The following is a 16,411-nucleotide window of genomic DNA, read 5'->3' on the forward strand; positions in this document are numbered from 1 at the left end:
TTAGTTGTATTTAACTTTCAGAATGTTATTTATATTTAGGGAATAGGTTAACTTCTAAAGTAGGGATTTTTATTTCTTTTTTAAAATGTTAGATAAGAAACGACAGTCTTGGTGTTTGATAGCAGGTTAGTTTCTTAGAACTTCAGAAAGGCTTTTCAAAACACTCAAAACAGTAGCTATTTTAGTACAAAAATACATATGGAAACTGAATCAACTTACATTCACCTTAGGTCATAACATGAGAAACCTTTAGGGAGTTGAAAATACTAAATTTTCTTTTTTCTTTCTTTTCTTTCTTTCTTTTTTTTTTAAAAAAACTTATTGAGGTAAGAAATGTATGCCTGTTGAAGAAGAAAGATAAGTTTGCAATACAAAAAATTAACAGTTAGAGCAAACTTTCTAACACAATAAATTTGGAATCCTGTTATTCGCATTGCATGTTGCTGAACAGACTGAACTCTAAAAGTTATTTTAGTGTTTTAGAATGTAGTAAAGAATCGAGCCAGGTGCAGTGGCTCCACGCCTTTAATCCCAGCACTTTGGGAGGCTGAGGCAGGTGGATCACATGAAGCCAGGAGTTTGAGATCAGCCTGGCCAACCAGATGAAACTCTGTCTCTACTAAAAATGTAAAAATTAGCCAGGCGTGGTGGCGCATGCATGTACTCCCAGCTACTCAGGAGGCTGAGGCAGGAGAATCACTTGAACCTGGGAGGCGGAGGTTGCAGTGGACTGAGATCATGCCACTGCACTCCAGCCTGGGCGACAAAGTGAGACACTGTCTCAAAAAAAAAAAAGAATCGGTTTGTTTGTTTATACGCAGGCTGCTATGCTTGATCACTCTCTTGTGCTCACTGAGAGGGGCCAGGTGGGACCAGTTAGTGACCGGTCTCAGTTCCTGGGGAATCCCTGTCCCAGCACGTTAGCAAGTTGTATGTGTGGTCATCAGGTTGATCTATTAGCCTTATATAGAGTCGTAATAAGAAATTATTATTTTTTTTTTTGAGACGGAGTCTGGCTCTGTCGCCCAGGCTGGAGTGCAGTGGCCGGATCTCAGCTCACTGCAAGCTCCGCCTCCCGGGTTCACGCCATTCTCCTGCCTCAGCCTCCCGAGTAGCTGGGACTACAGGCGCCTGCCACCTCGCCCGGCTAGCTTTTTGTATTTTTTTAGTAGAGACGGGGTTTCACCGTGTTAGCCAGGATGGTCTCGATCTCCTGACCTAGTGATCCGCCCGTCTCGGCCTCCCAAAGTGCTGGGATTACAGGCGTGAGCCACCGCGCCCAGCAGAAATTATTTCTAGTGTAGTGTAAACAGTGTCTAATTTAATATTTTTAAAATTTTAATTTAGATTTTAAACTCTGAAACCCAAGAAAAAAATTATAGGTTCTCAACCGTTGTTATACTGTGTCTGGTGAGTAGGAAAACAACACCTTTTAGAGTGAGACCCTCTTCATAGATGTATCTAAATCTCGGCACCTGGGATGCAGCCAGGCACAGAGTAGGAATACTATTTTGCTGGGTAAAAATAAAAGGGGGGCTGTGGATGGCTAAAAAAGGAGGATGATGAAGTTAGGAGAACACATGCTCTGATTGCCCTTTCTCTTTGAATTGGATGGGGCAGTGCCAAGCCTGCCTCACTCCAGATGGCTCACTTGTCCCCCTTGCTCAATAGTAAAGTCCTTGAGAGAGGGGACTGTGTGTTTGTTTATATTTTGTCAGTGTCCTATCACCTGGCAAACATGACAAGCTCTTAATGTTTATTTAAATTAATAAATGTTACAGAGATGAACCAAGGAAATGAAGATTACATTAATTGTGGTCACCCTCTGTGGCTCTTCCTGATTTCTTTGCTCATGTCGTAATTCCTTTTCTTTGCCTTATATATATTTAATGAGTCCTAGACTCTTAGAGGACCCAGTGAAGGCTGTGGTTCCTGTCTTCAGAGAGATACAAACATACATTTTGGGTTAGTTTCAGAGGTGTTTGTTGAACACTGTGAAGCCTTTTCTGGATCTGATCTTGCAAGCTTATGAGGTTGAGTAAAAAGTGAACCCACAACTATTTGGATGAACACAAACAGTTTTGAAATAAGCTTTGGAACATAAAATACATGTGTAAAATAGTGTTCTTATTTTTGTGCCTTTGAATACATGACTCATTCATTGTTGTTTTATATACTTGATCTTCCATTTTCCCTAGTGTGTTTTAAATTTCATAGATATGACTTGAGTAGGAGATTGTAATGGAAAATTGGAGGTAAGGTTATAAATGGATCTGTTTCCAAAGGAAACATCAAGTCATTGGGTACAGTGTTCTTTTTATTTCCTAAAGTCAGATAGACTTGTGCTGTTTGGTATATTTTATATGGTTTTCTTAAAAACCCATTTTGTATAACAGAGTTTGTATGTAGCAACTCTCCACTGACATTTGGAGGCCCTTGTTAGAGTTTAAAAGAGACTTAACATGGATTGAGAGCTCCAGTAGATGGAAGGATGCCCCTGCGATGGTGTCACTGATTCACCACCATGTTCCAGGCTGTGATTCTCAGCTTTGTATTCAGTAGTGATTAGTTTCTAGAGGACCGAAACTGGCTTAACAAAGTGTTTTGTGTATATACTAATGTATACACTAGAACACCCATCAGTTGATTTACAATGAGACGTATTAAATGTTAGCACCAAGCTTGTATTCTTGTATCAGAGTGGCTGGGTTTTTTTTTTCCCCCCAAATTTACCTACTTTCAGAGTTTTAATAAGATACTCTACCAAGAAAACCTGATAATTTGTGTATAATATACATTGATTAGGTTTAATCATTTTTAGGAACATTTGTGATCCATTGAAACTCCTGAAGTCACACTTTTAAGATTCTTATATGGATTTTTGCTTAAGGTCTACAAAGGGCTCTTATGACTTCGAATTTCAGCTCATGTATTCGTGTTACTCCCAGAGCTTTTCACAAGGCTTTTTTTTTTTTTTTTTAAGTTATTACAGAAAACCTTCATTTGGCTGAAACCCATTATGTTCCACCTGGAGACAGAAGATTCCATTGGTTTTAGATTAGTTCTAGTTTTGTACTCAGTTATCAGTTTGTGAGGTACCTTGCCCTCTATCCCATGCAAGGCTATATTATCAATATCAGTAAACAACTTGATAAGAATCTTGGATTTACCATCTAGCTTCAGTATCAAAATGAATTTATTAATTAGTAGAGGCAAGAATAGAGAGAACTTGAGTGTTCCCTGACTTTGTAACCTTTGACTCCTCCAGCTGTTGTCAGGAGAATAAAGGGGGCAGCTTTTCATATGGTAAGGAGGCTTTCCAAAATTGTTTTTATGTTACTTTATATAAGATAAACCGTCTTCAAAATCCTTGGCTATCCGTGAATCTTACCAATTAGAGGACTGCCTATTGATCACTTATCAGTTTTTGAGTTGTCCTAAACCCAGCAGAGCACTAGGAAGCAAGCAAATAAAGACTCCTGGTAGATGAAATGGACTATCCGAAGTCCATGTACAAAAGCTCATGTATTTTGCTGGTAGCTGTCATTCAGGGTCTCACTCAGACCCTAATTGAGTTAATTTTACATATAATTCTAGCAAGTTCAGTAAATTCGTATTTCCAGCTGTCAGCTGATAGGTAACAGGGACCTCCTAAAGTCAGGTGCCCTGATTGATAGCAGCAAGATGAGAAAGAATCATGAAATCATCATCGAAAACTTAAAAAACTTAAAAAACACGGTATGCGCCTCTCCTTGCCACCTGAAGTTCAAGTGTTCTTGAACAGTGCTTCTGGGCACCTCTGGAGGTAAGGCAAGGCACCTACTTACCATGGAAGCAGCTCTAAAAGGAGAATCTTTGATGGAAGATAAGATGGAGGCATCTTTTAAAGCCAGGTAGTTGTTACGTTCTGTGTGAGTGAATGAACAGAGGTGAATTTTGGCAAGTCCTAGGACACGAAGTCCAGTGGTGCTGTGTCACCTAGGTCCCTTCATTGCCAACCTTTTAGGTTTCATTATGATTATACCTCAGCGCCTAGCACAGTGCCTGGCAAATAGTGCTGCCACACATTTGTTGAATAGACATATCAGTGTCTGCTTTGTGGCTTTTTGGCATACTGATGCCCCATGGGCACCTCTGTATCTTATTATGGTTCTTCAGCTGGTCATTCCTGAATGATGCAGAAAAAAGAACAGGGTCTAATCATTTTAAATTCCTCTATTATTAGACGACATAAAAGAAAGTTAATAAATTGACTGGAAAAATTCAACATTTGGAGAAGAAATTATTGATTTCTATGTATGTCTATATCAAAGTAAATTCCAGGTGATTTAAGGATTTGTATATGAGTAATTAAGAAAAAAAGCGAATATTCATACTATCTTGGCCTTTCTAAGCAAGAGTCATAAGGAAAAGGGTAATAGCTTTGATTGCAGTTGATGGATGTAGTACACATATTATTTGAAACAAAATTATAATGCAAACAAGTTGGGGCAATATTTGTAATATAGGAAATGGTTACTATTCTTAATGTAGAAAGAGTTCTTACAAATCAATGACAAACTCCCCTATAGACAAATGAAAAGAGAATTTATTAAAGAAGTGATATAACTAGCCAGTAAAAGAAGAAAAAGTTTAACCTTGCAAATAATTATTCAGGACTTAGTAGAAAAGCTACAATGATAAAGACTGTATTGGCAAAGGGTAGTCTGGTGGATCTGTGAAACAGAATAGAAAGTCCATAAATAAACCTACACATACGTGGCCAGTTGATTTTCAACAAAGGTGCTAAAGCAATTCAATGGAGAAAGAGCTTTTTTTTTTCAGCAATGCTGTGGCAACAGTTTGATATCCATATGCAATAAAATGAACCTTGATCAGTACCTCACTCCATTTGTAAAAACTCAATCTGTGTCATAGATGTAAATGTAAAATGGAAAACTATAAAACTTCTAGAAGAAAACATAGGGGATCTTTGCAACCTTAGCTTAGGCAAAGATATTCTGTACAGTACCAAGAGCATGATCCAAAAAAGAAAAATTATGAATAATTAACCAAAAAAGACATAATATGGCAGATAAGCATATGCAGATGTTCCACACCATTAGTCATTAGGGAAATGCAAGTTAAAAACACACCTATTAGAATAGCTAAAATTTTTTAAACTGACAATACCAAGAGCTGGCAAGGGTGTGAATGGAGCAATTGAAACGCTTGTACATTTCTGGTGGGAATGTAAAATTGTATAACCAGTTAGAAAAATCATTTGGCAGTTTCTTAGAAAGAAGAACATACACTTACCCAGCAGTGGCCCAGCAAACTCACTCCTAGGTATTTACCCAAGATAAATGAGAATTTATGTTTATACAAAAGCTTGTACACACTTTTTTTGTGACTTTATTCATTACTGTCCCAAACTGAAATAAATTGTGGAACATCTACACAATGGAATACTACTCACCCATGAAAAATGGTGACCTATTGATGTGTACAACAACGTGAGTGAATCTCAAATGCATTATTGAGAAAAACCAGACGGCAAAGACTACATACTCTGTGACTCCATTTCTAGGCAAAACTTGCAAGGACACATAATAGCTGTGGTTGTCAGGGACTGGGCTTGGGGAAAGGTTGACTACAAGAAGTACAAAGGAAATTTTGGGGTAATACAGCTGCTCTGTATCTTGATTGTGGTATTTGTTACGTGACTGCATTTGTGAGAACTTGGAGAAACGCACCCTAAAAATGGTGAATTTTGTTGTATATACCTTAAAGAAATTAGGGAAAAAATAATCAGGTCAGTATACATTAAAACAGATCTTCATAATTTTACCTAATAGGCTAATAGTAAGGATTATCTATAGTGTTGGTGAGTAGGGGGCCCTCCCACAGGCTGCTAATAAATCTTACTGGCGTTAAATATGCACTACTTTCATAATCTGAAAAAAGTAGTGTTAATTTGAAAAACAAGAAATGTGTGGTTATATTTGAGAGAACTTTTCTAAAATTTTAATATGAAGGAAAATCTGAAAGTTATAATCCTACATGGAACCAACCAGGTTGTGTATTTATTGTAATTCCTAGAAAGATATACTGATATTTTTAAATACAGGAAAATAAATTGCATACATTTTAAAACCACATGTCTCATTTAGGTGTTATGCATGGAGAACTAGCCAAAACAAACATTTCAAGAGCTAATATTTTGAATTTTGAAATTTGTTATATTAAATTTGCTATTTAAATTTCATTTCTCTTTATTCTCAAATGAGGAAGTTAGTTTCCTGGCAAGCTTAAACATTTTAGAGAAACCTGCATAATGTATCTTCTGTTAAAGGACATACCTTGCTTGACTTTTATCCCCAGTGCCCAGAAAGCTTTGTTTCATTAAACTTTTTTGCTTTTTGAAAGAGAACCCATTTTCTTAGCCTGCCATTTGCAGCAGGTGATTTTTATCAACTGGTGTTTTAATAGCTTGTATATTCGTCTTATGTTAGCACACCTCGGCCTCACACAAAAGACTGTGTTTTTAACATCAACTTAAGAAAACATCAAAATACTCCACTAGCTATCAAACTAAAACATTTAGTTGGTGGACACTCCAAATCAAATGTGTAAAATGCTAATTCATATAGGTGTCTAATCTAGTTGCATTTGACTGACTAGACAAATAGAATTGGACATTTTTAGATGTGGTACTAAATTTAAATGTTTCTTCTTTCTAGTTTGAAGTTAGGCATATATGCCTAAAATTGCATTGCATTTGTCATAATCTTGTGGGAAATTTGAAATGTGAAATCACTGCTTGAAACTAAATTTAAAAAGTCACTCTGTATCCCTGGTGAAGCAGTTTCCCCTTGGATGAGTATCCATATTGAAACTCAGCTAAGCAGCCATCAGAGGATTTGAACCAGGTCTCTCTGGAGCTTTAGGCCAGGCATGCTATTTTCATTAGGGCACACTGAAAGAAATCGCCCAAGTATGATGTTTTCGCCATCTTATCTTTCCATTTTCATTTGTAAAGTATTCTTCCTGAGTGGTACAAATAGCAGGTTTGTAAAATGATTTTATGAAGGAATGCTGAGTTGGTAGGGTGTCTGCTGCTTGTCTGGTTTGGATTTGTGTGAATGTGTGCATTCTCACAATATGTGATTGATAACACTTTGACTTTTTGAACTTTTTCTGTTTTACTTGAAAAAACAAGTTTTCATAGGGCCTTAAACAGGTGACTGAAATAAACTGCAGCTTATCTTCACTGATTTATCCCACCACAGTCTGCTCTGAGCACTTCTTAGTCTCTTTTTCCTCTTACCTTTTTTTTCCTTTGTGTGTGTGTGTGTATGTAGAATTGGGAATAACCACCACCTTCCTCTGTACCCTAAAACTCTGCATCAGCTGCCTTTTGAGGGGGCCCCACAGTATTTGCAGAACTCTTTAATTTCAGGGTTTCATTCAGCAAACTTCTGTTGAGCAGGCCCTAGCTGAGTGTAGACTAGTGCCTGCTCAACAGAAGGCCCTATTCTGCACTCAAGGAGCTCCAAGTAATGGAGGGAAATAGAATATCTGTAATCACAGCCCATTGTGATGATGCTGAAATTGTTAGGTAGCCCAGGTTTCTAAGTTGGAGGGCAGTGTGGGAATACCTTGGGGAAGATGAAGATCATTGGAGGATTTTAAGCACGTGATAGAATTGGCAGTGCCTCCTTGGTGTGGAAGTCAGAGGACCCTCAGAGTAGGGAGTCTGGAATGTCTCCTAAGTTTGCATTGTACCGACCAGGGTAGATGGGGAGAAATAAACTTGGGGGAAAAAATGATAAGCTTAGTTTTAGCAGCATTGATTTTTGAAGTCCCCAAGGGACATTTAGATGAATTAAGGTCTGAGAAAGGAGTGTTTTAAAATAGGTATCAGATGATGGCATTCATTCTTTTTAGGGGGGGGGACCATTTCCCTGTTAAATAATAAAACCTTGCTTCTAACTAAAGTATTGATAAAACTAGGAATACTAGACATATCAGAAAACAGATCTAAAAAACTTGTGCAAGTTCTTCATTCCTCTTCTGTTTCTTTCTTATGCTATTCAGATGACCTGACCATTTTCTACTTCTGGAATGCTTTCTAGTCAAGTTCCTTAAAACTAACCACTGATCTTTTTGGAACAAGAAAGAATCATTAGTAACCAAAGCTCTACATAATTTTGAATGCAGACATGTAGTTCTTCTGTGTAAATAGAAATTCAGATGGATAAACGTGGGCAATTAGGTTTCTGAGTGTTGTACAAAAAACAAAGGTCCTAGGTTTTATTATAGAACTCCTGGGACCTACACACTTCTGAAACAATACTTGCTATTCTAAGAAAGCATTGCCTTCTACATTAGTGTTAGGTCATATGTCAGTGGCTTGTGACCCTACTTGGAACTGAAAAGTGATTGCATAAATCCTGGCAGCTGTTAAGTGGTCTTGTAAAAGGTGCCCCTATTTTATCTGCTGTGGTTTCAGAACATTCTACTTCTATTGCTTCTTTCATGATTTATGGCTATACTGATAAAAGAAAGCTATTAAAAGGAAAAAATAGAGGTTTCTACCTAAAACCCTTCTTCTGGTCTTCCCATTTTTATTATTTTCTAATCCTCCTCTTTTGTTGTATAGATAATTCACTTTAGAAATGACTTTTTAGGAAACCTCTCAGTAGTCCTGTAGTCCCCTCCCCATGCTGTTGGCATTTGCTTTTCCTCAGATGAATGATTAGCATGTTCTTTTACTCTGTTTTGTTTTCATTTTGATCTTAAACTCTACCCCAACCCTAGAAATAGCATAATTCAGTTATGTTATGATATATAGACCTGCTGAGTGTTAGCCAGATGAGACTTCAGTGCTCCTTTCTGTGACCTCATTTCCAGCTAGCTCGAAGGCAACCAGTAAGGGGAAACTTATAACTCCCACCCTTTATATTATCAAAAACTTCATTATCTCTTCACTCCTTCCTATAGTTCCATGAGTTGGGGTTTTGTTTTTTAACCAAGCTGATTACATTTATTAAATATTTCCTTTTTTTCATTTTTATTAACCAAGCACCTATAGCTGGGTCTGAAATAAAAACATACACTTCAGATAGTCCTATCTATATGAAATTTGATTCAGATGGTTGATGTTTGGTAACCCGTGGATCTTTAATGTGAATAGACAATTCCATTAACATTTTTTGGAAATGATTATAGCGTAAGGTCCCCTGTACATTTTGCTCCCTTACACCCCCATCCCCCATTTACGGTTTCAGTGATCCCTTGCAGTCTTAAGATCTCAAGCTGAGGCTGTGGTCTATACGTTAGGAGTTTGTAGTTTTGTTAACATGTTTTTTTTTTTTCTTACGGAAAAAGATAACAAATATTCTCTAAAATGAACGGTTTTTCTTTTTTCTTAAGAGATGGGGCCTGGCTATGTTGCCCAGGCTAGAGCACAGTGGCTATTCACAGATGTGGTTTAGCACACTGTGGCCTCAAATTCCTGGGTTCAAGTGGTCCTCCCACCTCAGTCTCCGTACTAGCTGGGACTGTAGGCATGCACCACTGTTCCCGGCTTAAAATGAATGTTATATTAAGACATACCACTTCCCACCCCCATTTGTGGAGGAATATGGTGGATAATTTTTGTTGATGCCATTCTTAGTCCTATAATACCAGATGTCTAATTCTGGGGACCCAAGCTCCTGAATCATCACCTTTTTTTAAAAAACCTCAATTACTAAGAATAAGAAGCTTTCCCTGTTTCTTCTCCCTCTCATCTCAAACTGTGTTGGCTTTGTGCCTCCTTGAACTTACTTACTGTCTGTTTCCCATATCTGTTTCGCTAATTTCCACTGGAGCATCCTTAGTGGCTTGGGAGGCTTGTAAGGACAAGGGCATCTCTCATTCATCTCTGTCTGCTATGCCAAGAACAGTGCCTGCCACAGATGAAGCGGGGCAGGGCAGCAGCAGCCACCTTTGAATGTTTTCTCTGTGCTGAATGCTTAGCATGGATTCTGTTTTAATTCATTTAATGCCCACAGTAGCTTTACAAGACAGTAGATGACTATTAGTACTCCCATTTTAAAGATTGGGAACACATTTTAAAATAGTTTGGCTAAAGTCATAGCACTCTGTTTAGTGGCCTGTTTTTATTCTTTCCTTTGGCCCTTGGGATGAAAAAGTAAAATTATTCAAAGACAAAAGTAAAGTAAGAAGACAAATAAAAAGTCTGGAAAATAAATATGTGGAATAAATGGCCCCTTGAATAATCACATTGTCTCAGTGGGAGAGTCATTTGCCCTCTCTGAAACTTAGTTACCCTGCTGTTCTTTTCTAGTTTAAATGCTTCAAATTATGTCATTTAGCTTAGCCAACTACTTGACATAGAATTGTATTTCTAAGTTTTTCAACCTTTTAGCATGGCTATATTTAGAAATTATTTGAGCCTTAACTGGAAAGTGTGGTTTTATGTTGCTTTTCTTCTTTTTTAGTCTTCTAATCGTGTGTCACATCATAGCAAGCAGAGTGTGTTAAGGTGATTGGACAAATCGTCCTGAAGAGAGAATTTCCAAATAATTGAACTTCTTGTTGTTTGTGAGGCTAATCTTTAACAGAGAAAGAAAGTTTTCTTCAGTCAAACGAGAATGTTGGGTAATTGTTAGTTGATATTTATATTGTTCATTGTATTTTTAAAACGTTATTTTGAATAATTGCACTATCAGGTACCCAGTTTGGCATGGACAAGAGGTAAAAAACCAAAAGGTAAAAAACCAAACTGGTTTATGCACAGTTATAGTATGAGATAGTACAGGAAATAATGTAATTAAACTCATTTTATAAAAGTTGATGTTTTGTAGGACTTATATGGAAAGATATGTATTTATTGTATTTCAAATGCATATGTATTAGTAGTTAGGTATGATTATAAGTAGTTGCGTTAAACATTGTCAATATTTGAACAATAGAAGAAAAAGTTTTTAACTACCTGGATTTTTATTGTTTATGTATTTTCATTGTAAGCCATTTAAAATCATCCCCTATTTTGCTGTGGAGGGATAGCCAAGTATATATTATTTTTTTAAACTTGGTAGGTTACCCTCCTTGTATAATGGACATAGTTGGAAAGGTGGGATTTACTTTACAGTGAATTTCTACAACATAACTTTTTGTAAATGAAGGACACATTGCAATAAAGGGAGAATAATTGTAATTGCCACTTGTTCACAGTGGTGGCTTGGGAGTTGGGACAAGTGACCCAAAATAGCAGGTTCAAGTGGTACAAAGAGGAGGATTTAAGTTAAACATCAACTGTATAAATGTCCTTTAAAAAAAATCTTAAGGTACTGCTAGGACTGGGGTTATGGATTCTTTTCACTGGCTATTTAAAGAATAGATGTGACTAGTCACCATTATTAAGATATGTTTGATTTTTGAATGGGAATGGCTCTCTGGATTCCAAAGTCAAGGCAAAGAAATGAAAGTGAGTAGAGTGGACTCCTGAGTGAGCTTGCTGTCCGGGGACAGATAATGCATGCATTCAAAAAGCAATGTCAGACCTCTTAGGGACACTGCAGAGCCAAGGGTTTGAACTGAATGATCCACAGTTCCCTTTCATCTTCATTTATGTAAATGTTTAATTTCAGTCTGTTTTTTTCATCTGATCATTAGTTTCCATCGGAGTATCCTTAGTAAAATTTATTGTACATATAGAAAAATCACATTGTGTGTAACTTTTGAGTTTCTGCCTTTGTGGCCAGTCTTTGTTTAGTTTGAACCAAGGAAAAGATATTAAGTTTTAATTATCTTGGGAAATAACATGGAACCTACATTATTTTGGGTGTTTTAAGTTTAAATGGAAACAGCAGTTGAATGTTAACAGATGTGATGACAAAGGCCGTGTGGTCTGCCCTTCCATTCTCTTTTAAGCCTTTTGTGGTCTAGAATACTTCTTGGATTGGTTTCTTAATTATGTGAATGTTTATATTATCATGTCTGTTCTTTAGTTTCTGGAATGAATAAATGATTTGTGATGCCTTTCCTAAGTCCTTTTCATCTTCAAAATTTTTTTTCATCTGAACAAAAGATCATTTTCCCATATGATTGATGGGTTTGCTTTTTATTTAATGATGAAAGAGGTAAGGAGTTGTTTCTTACTGTCAGAGTTAGTCTAATGCTAGAGTTGAGAGGTCCTTAGATGTCAGGTAGTCCAGCCTTACCATTGGTGCAGAAATGCCTTATGCAGAATTTTAGACAGATGTTTGCCCCGCCTTTGCTGGAATACTTTTAGTGATGGATAACTCACTGCCTTTTCTGGTATTGTAACGGCTCCATTGAGTAGTTCCCCATTTTCAAGCTGAAGTGTGCCTCTTGGTTACTTATACCTTTGGTCCTAGTTTCATCCTCTGGCGTAATACATAACCAGTCTTTTTCCTGATTGACTATATTGATGGCCATGTTTCTTTCCTCCTTGAGCTTTAATTTTCTTGCCTATAAAATGACATGAGTTACTTCACCTGGTTACTTCACTAGCATTGAGGTAAAGAACAACTTGAGATAATTGTGACCTTAGGCAAAATTCTTTTCAGATCTCAGAGTATTAATATATTAGTTTTATTTCTGGTATATATTCTAATGGGAGAAACAGCAGTGTGTTGTCTGTTGGCTTGGGCACCTGGACAGATACTTTCCAGTTGATGTTATTGCTATATTAACAAAGACATTAGTTTATCTCTTCATTGAACATTCATTGACCGCTCACTGTTTACTAGCACTTACTATAAAAACAGTGAAGAAGACAGACGCCTTTCCTGCCCTATTGGGGCTTCTTTTCCTTCATGGATGTTTGTACTTTGAGATATAAATGCTTTTGACTGCTCAAGATAAAATATTATTGTTAGCCCACTTTTAATGTTTTTGGTTTTCTAATTAGTCCAGTATTTAAAAGTATGTCTTTGATTTATAGATATTTGGAGTCTGGGAGTGATCCTTTTCATGTTGGTGTGTGGGCAGCCACCCTTTCAAGAAGCCAATGACAGTGAAACACTGACAATGATCATGGATTGCAAATATACAGTACCATCCCATGTGTCTAAAGAGTGTAAAGAGTAAGTAAAAAAAAAAGTATGTGGAAACCTTAAGGACTCAGATTAAAACCAAAAGTTTTAATTCCATTAACATGTCAAGAAAATGTGAGAGGACTTCAAACATTCAAGCATCTGGGTTCATTTTAATTTTTGAATTTAGTATTTCTACTGTTGTTAAGAGTGTTTGGTGGGGGGGGCGGGTAGTTAACCCCTGAATATGATCTGAAATTTAATATTAGAGTACAAAATGTATTCATCTATTTCTTATTCAAGAAATAATATTGCATGCCTCTTCAGCCTTCGGGAGTGGTGGTTATTTCACTTGAAGTGAAGAAATACCATGGGAACTACCTTCCTCTGCATGAGCAAAAAGCAAGATCACCTGGAATTGTTTTAAGTTCCAGAGAAGAGTTAGGGCATTTTCTTTCCTGAATAGACCATCAACACACTATTTTAGGGTTTACATAGTACGTCTCATAATTTTCTTCACACACGCCTCCTGCCAATTGACTAAAGCTGTTTAGGTTTATGCGACTATGGGAAGCCAACAACAAAAAGTATACTCGATTATTTGGAATTTAAATTAGTGCATAGTACTATGATAATGTGTAGTGAGAAATACAGTAATGGAATAGAACTGTTGGAAGTTCAGTATTTCATTGACATTGTAAGTGACATTTTTTTAATGACCTCAGCTGAGGTTATAGCCACTACTTAGAGGACTTTGCTGTGGAAAGTTTTGAGTTTCTCCTATCAACTGGTAAGAAGGAAATCTGATTGCTTGAGGAATTTTTTTCTCTAAGTGAAGCCCCATCTCAGGTGGATGTTTAAGAACTTAGGTATTCAAGGCTGAGGCGGGTGGATCACGAGGTCAGGAGATCGAGACCATCCTGGCTAACACGGTGAAACCCTGTCTCTACTAAAAATACAAAAAATTAGCTGGGCGTGGAGGCCGGTGCCTGTGGTCCCAGCTACTTGGGAGGCTGAAGCAGGAGAATGGCATGAACCTAGGAGGTGGAGCTTGCAGTGAGCCAAGATTGCGCCATTGCACTCCAGCCTGGGTGACAGAGTGAGACTCCGTCTCAAAAAAAAAAAAAAAAGACCTTAGGTATTCAAACTCTGGATTCAGATATTGACTTCTCCATTTACTAATGATGTTAGAGTGGTAGAAACTACCATATAGGGTTATTGTGAAAATTAAATGAATTAATTTGTGTAAAGCTCTTAGCTCGGTCCTTAGCACATAGGAAACTATGAATATTGATGATGATTATTTTTATGACCTTACTGTTAACTATTCTGTACCCCAGGAAGCAGGGCAGCTGTCTGGGGGCATACGTTGTCTGCATGTTGAATGTTTGTGATTCATGTTATAATTCAAGGAGTATTTCCACAGCTTCTACTGAAAAAGCTTATTTTTATATTGATATATATATATCATTCAAATAAGTATACAGTGTATATGTAGTAAAATGAGTACCTATGTACCCCATTATCTAGCTTAAGAAGTAGAACAGTTCCTAGTGTCTAGTAGCTGTCTGTGTTTCCCTCCTAGAAGAATTATTTTTAATACTTATTGGGGCTGGGTGCAGTGGCTCACATCTGTAATCCCAGCACTTTTTGAAGCCGAGACAAGCAGATCACAAGATCAGGAGTTCGAGACCAGCCTGACCAACATGGTGAAACCCTGTTTCTACTAAAAATACGAAAATTAGCTGAGTGTGGTGGCATGCGCCTGTAATCCCAGCTACTCAGAAGGCTGAGGCAGGAGAATCACTTGAACCCGGGAGGTGGCGGTTGCAGTGAGCTGAGATCATGCCACTGCACTCCAGCCTGGGTGACAGAGCAAGACTCTGTCTCAAAAAAAATAATAATAATAATTATTGGCCGGGCACAGTGGCTCACGCCTGTAATCCCAGCACTTTGGGAGGCGGGCGGATCACTAGGTCAGGAGATCAAGACCATCCTGGCTAACACGGTGAAACCCCGTCTCTACTAAAAATACAAAAAATTAGCCGGGCGTGGTGGCGGGGCACCTGTAGTCCCAGCTACTCGGGAGGCTGAGGCAGGAGAATGGCGTGAACCCCGGAGGCAGAGCTGGCAGTGAGCCCAGACCGCACCACTGCACTCCAGCCTGGGTGACAGAGCGAGACTCCGTCTCAAAAAAAAAAAAAATTATTATTATTATTGGGGCCAGGCATGGTGGCTCACGCCTGTAATCCCAGCATTTTGGGAGGCCAAGATGGAAGGATCATTTGTGCCCAGGAGTTCAAGACCAGCCTGGGAAACACAGGGAGACCCTGTCTCTACTAAACAAACAAACAAAAAAAGAAAAATCAGCCATTTATGGTGGCCCATGCCTGTGGTCCCAGCTGCTGGAGAGGCTGAGGTGGGAGGATGGCATGGGCCCAGAAGGTCGAGGACGCAGTTAGCTGTGATTGCGCCACTGCACTCCAGTCTGGGTGACAGAATAAGACCCTGTCTCAAAAAAAAAAAAAAAATTATTGGGACTATTTAGGTTTTTAAACTTTTTTTCTGTATCAGTTTTGCTAACCTGTGTTTTTTAAGGGACATGTCTGTTTTATCTAATTTTTCAAATGTATTAACCTCAAGTATTTATCTTTTTTATTTTTTTGAGATGGAGTCTAGAACTGTCACCAGGCTAGAGTGCAGTGGCACAGTCTCAGCTCACTGCAGCTTCCACCTCCTGGGTTCAAGCGATTCTCCTGCATCAGCCTCCCAGTTAGCTGGGACTAGAGGTGTGCACCACCATGCCCAGCTAATTTTTGTATTTTTAGTAGAGACAGTGTTTCACCATGTTGGTCAGGATGGTCTCGATCTCTCAACCTCATGATCCGCCCACCTCGACCTCCCAAAGTGCTGGGATTGCAGGCGTGAGCCACTATGCCCAGCCTATAGTATCTTTTAGTTGTATTTTTTAAGTCTATAAGAAGTGTGGATATATTGTCCTTTTTTATTTCAATAGTGATAATTTGTGCTTTTTTGTCTTGATCAGTTTTGCAAGAAGTCTATTATTTTATTAGTCTTTTTCTAAGAACTACCTTTTGCTTTTATTAACAATTATAATTTTTGTTTTATGTTTTCTTAATTTTCTTTTCTCTTGTCTATAGTATTTCATGCCACTCACTTCCATGGGCTAATTCTGTTCTTTTTCTTTCTGTTGTCAGATACTTAGCTCACAAATTTCCCTTTTCTGTTGTAATAATTTAAGGCTATAAATTGCCTTCTGATACCATGTTAGCTGCATCCCACTGGTTTTGATTTATAGTCCTTTTGCTATTATTCAGTTCTAATAAGTATTTTCTAGT

General features: G+C 37.8%; 1 protein-coding gene across 6 annotated transcripts in view; it reads left to right on the forward strand.

Annotated features, from left to right (window-relative positions):
- SNRK (SNF related kinase) overlaps window positions 1-16,411 on the forward strand; it is a 64,664-nt gene that overhangs the window by 34,314 nt on the left and 13,939 nt on the right. For all 6 annotated transcript variants that reach the window (XM_030935662.1, XM_030935668.1, XM_030935649.1 and 3 more), the window contains one exon: window positions 12,962-13,103. In XM_030935662.1, the coding sequence (XP_030791522.1) occupies window positions 12,962-13,103 (142 nt within the window). The remainder of the gene's footprint in view (window positions 1-12,961; window positions 13,104-16,411) is intronic.

Source organism: Rhinopithecus roxellana, chromosome 1 (genome assembly GCF_007565055.1).
Source record: "Rhinopithecus roxellana isolate Shanxi Qingling chromosome 1, ASM756505v1, whole genome shotgun sequence".
Lineage (NCBI taxonomy): Eukaryota > Metazoa > Chordata > Mammalia > Primates > Cercopithecidae > Rhinopithecus > Rhinopithecus roxellana.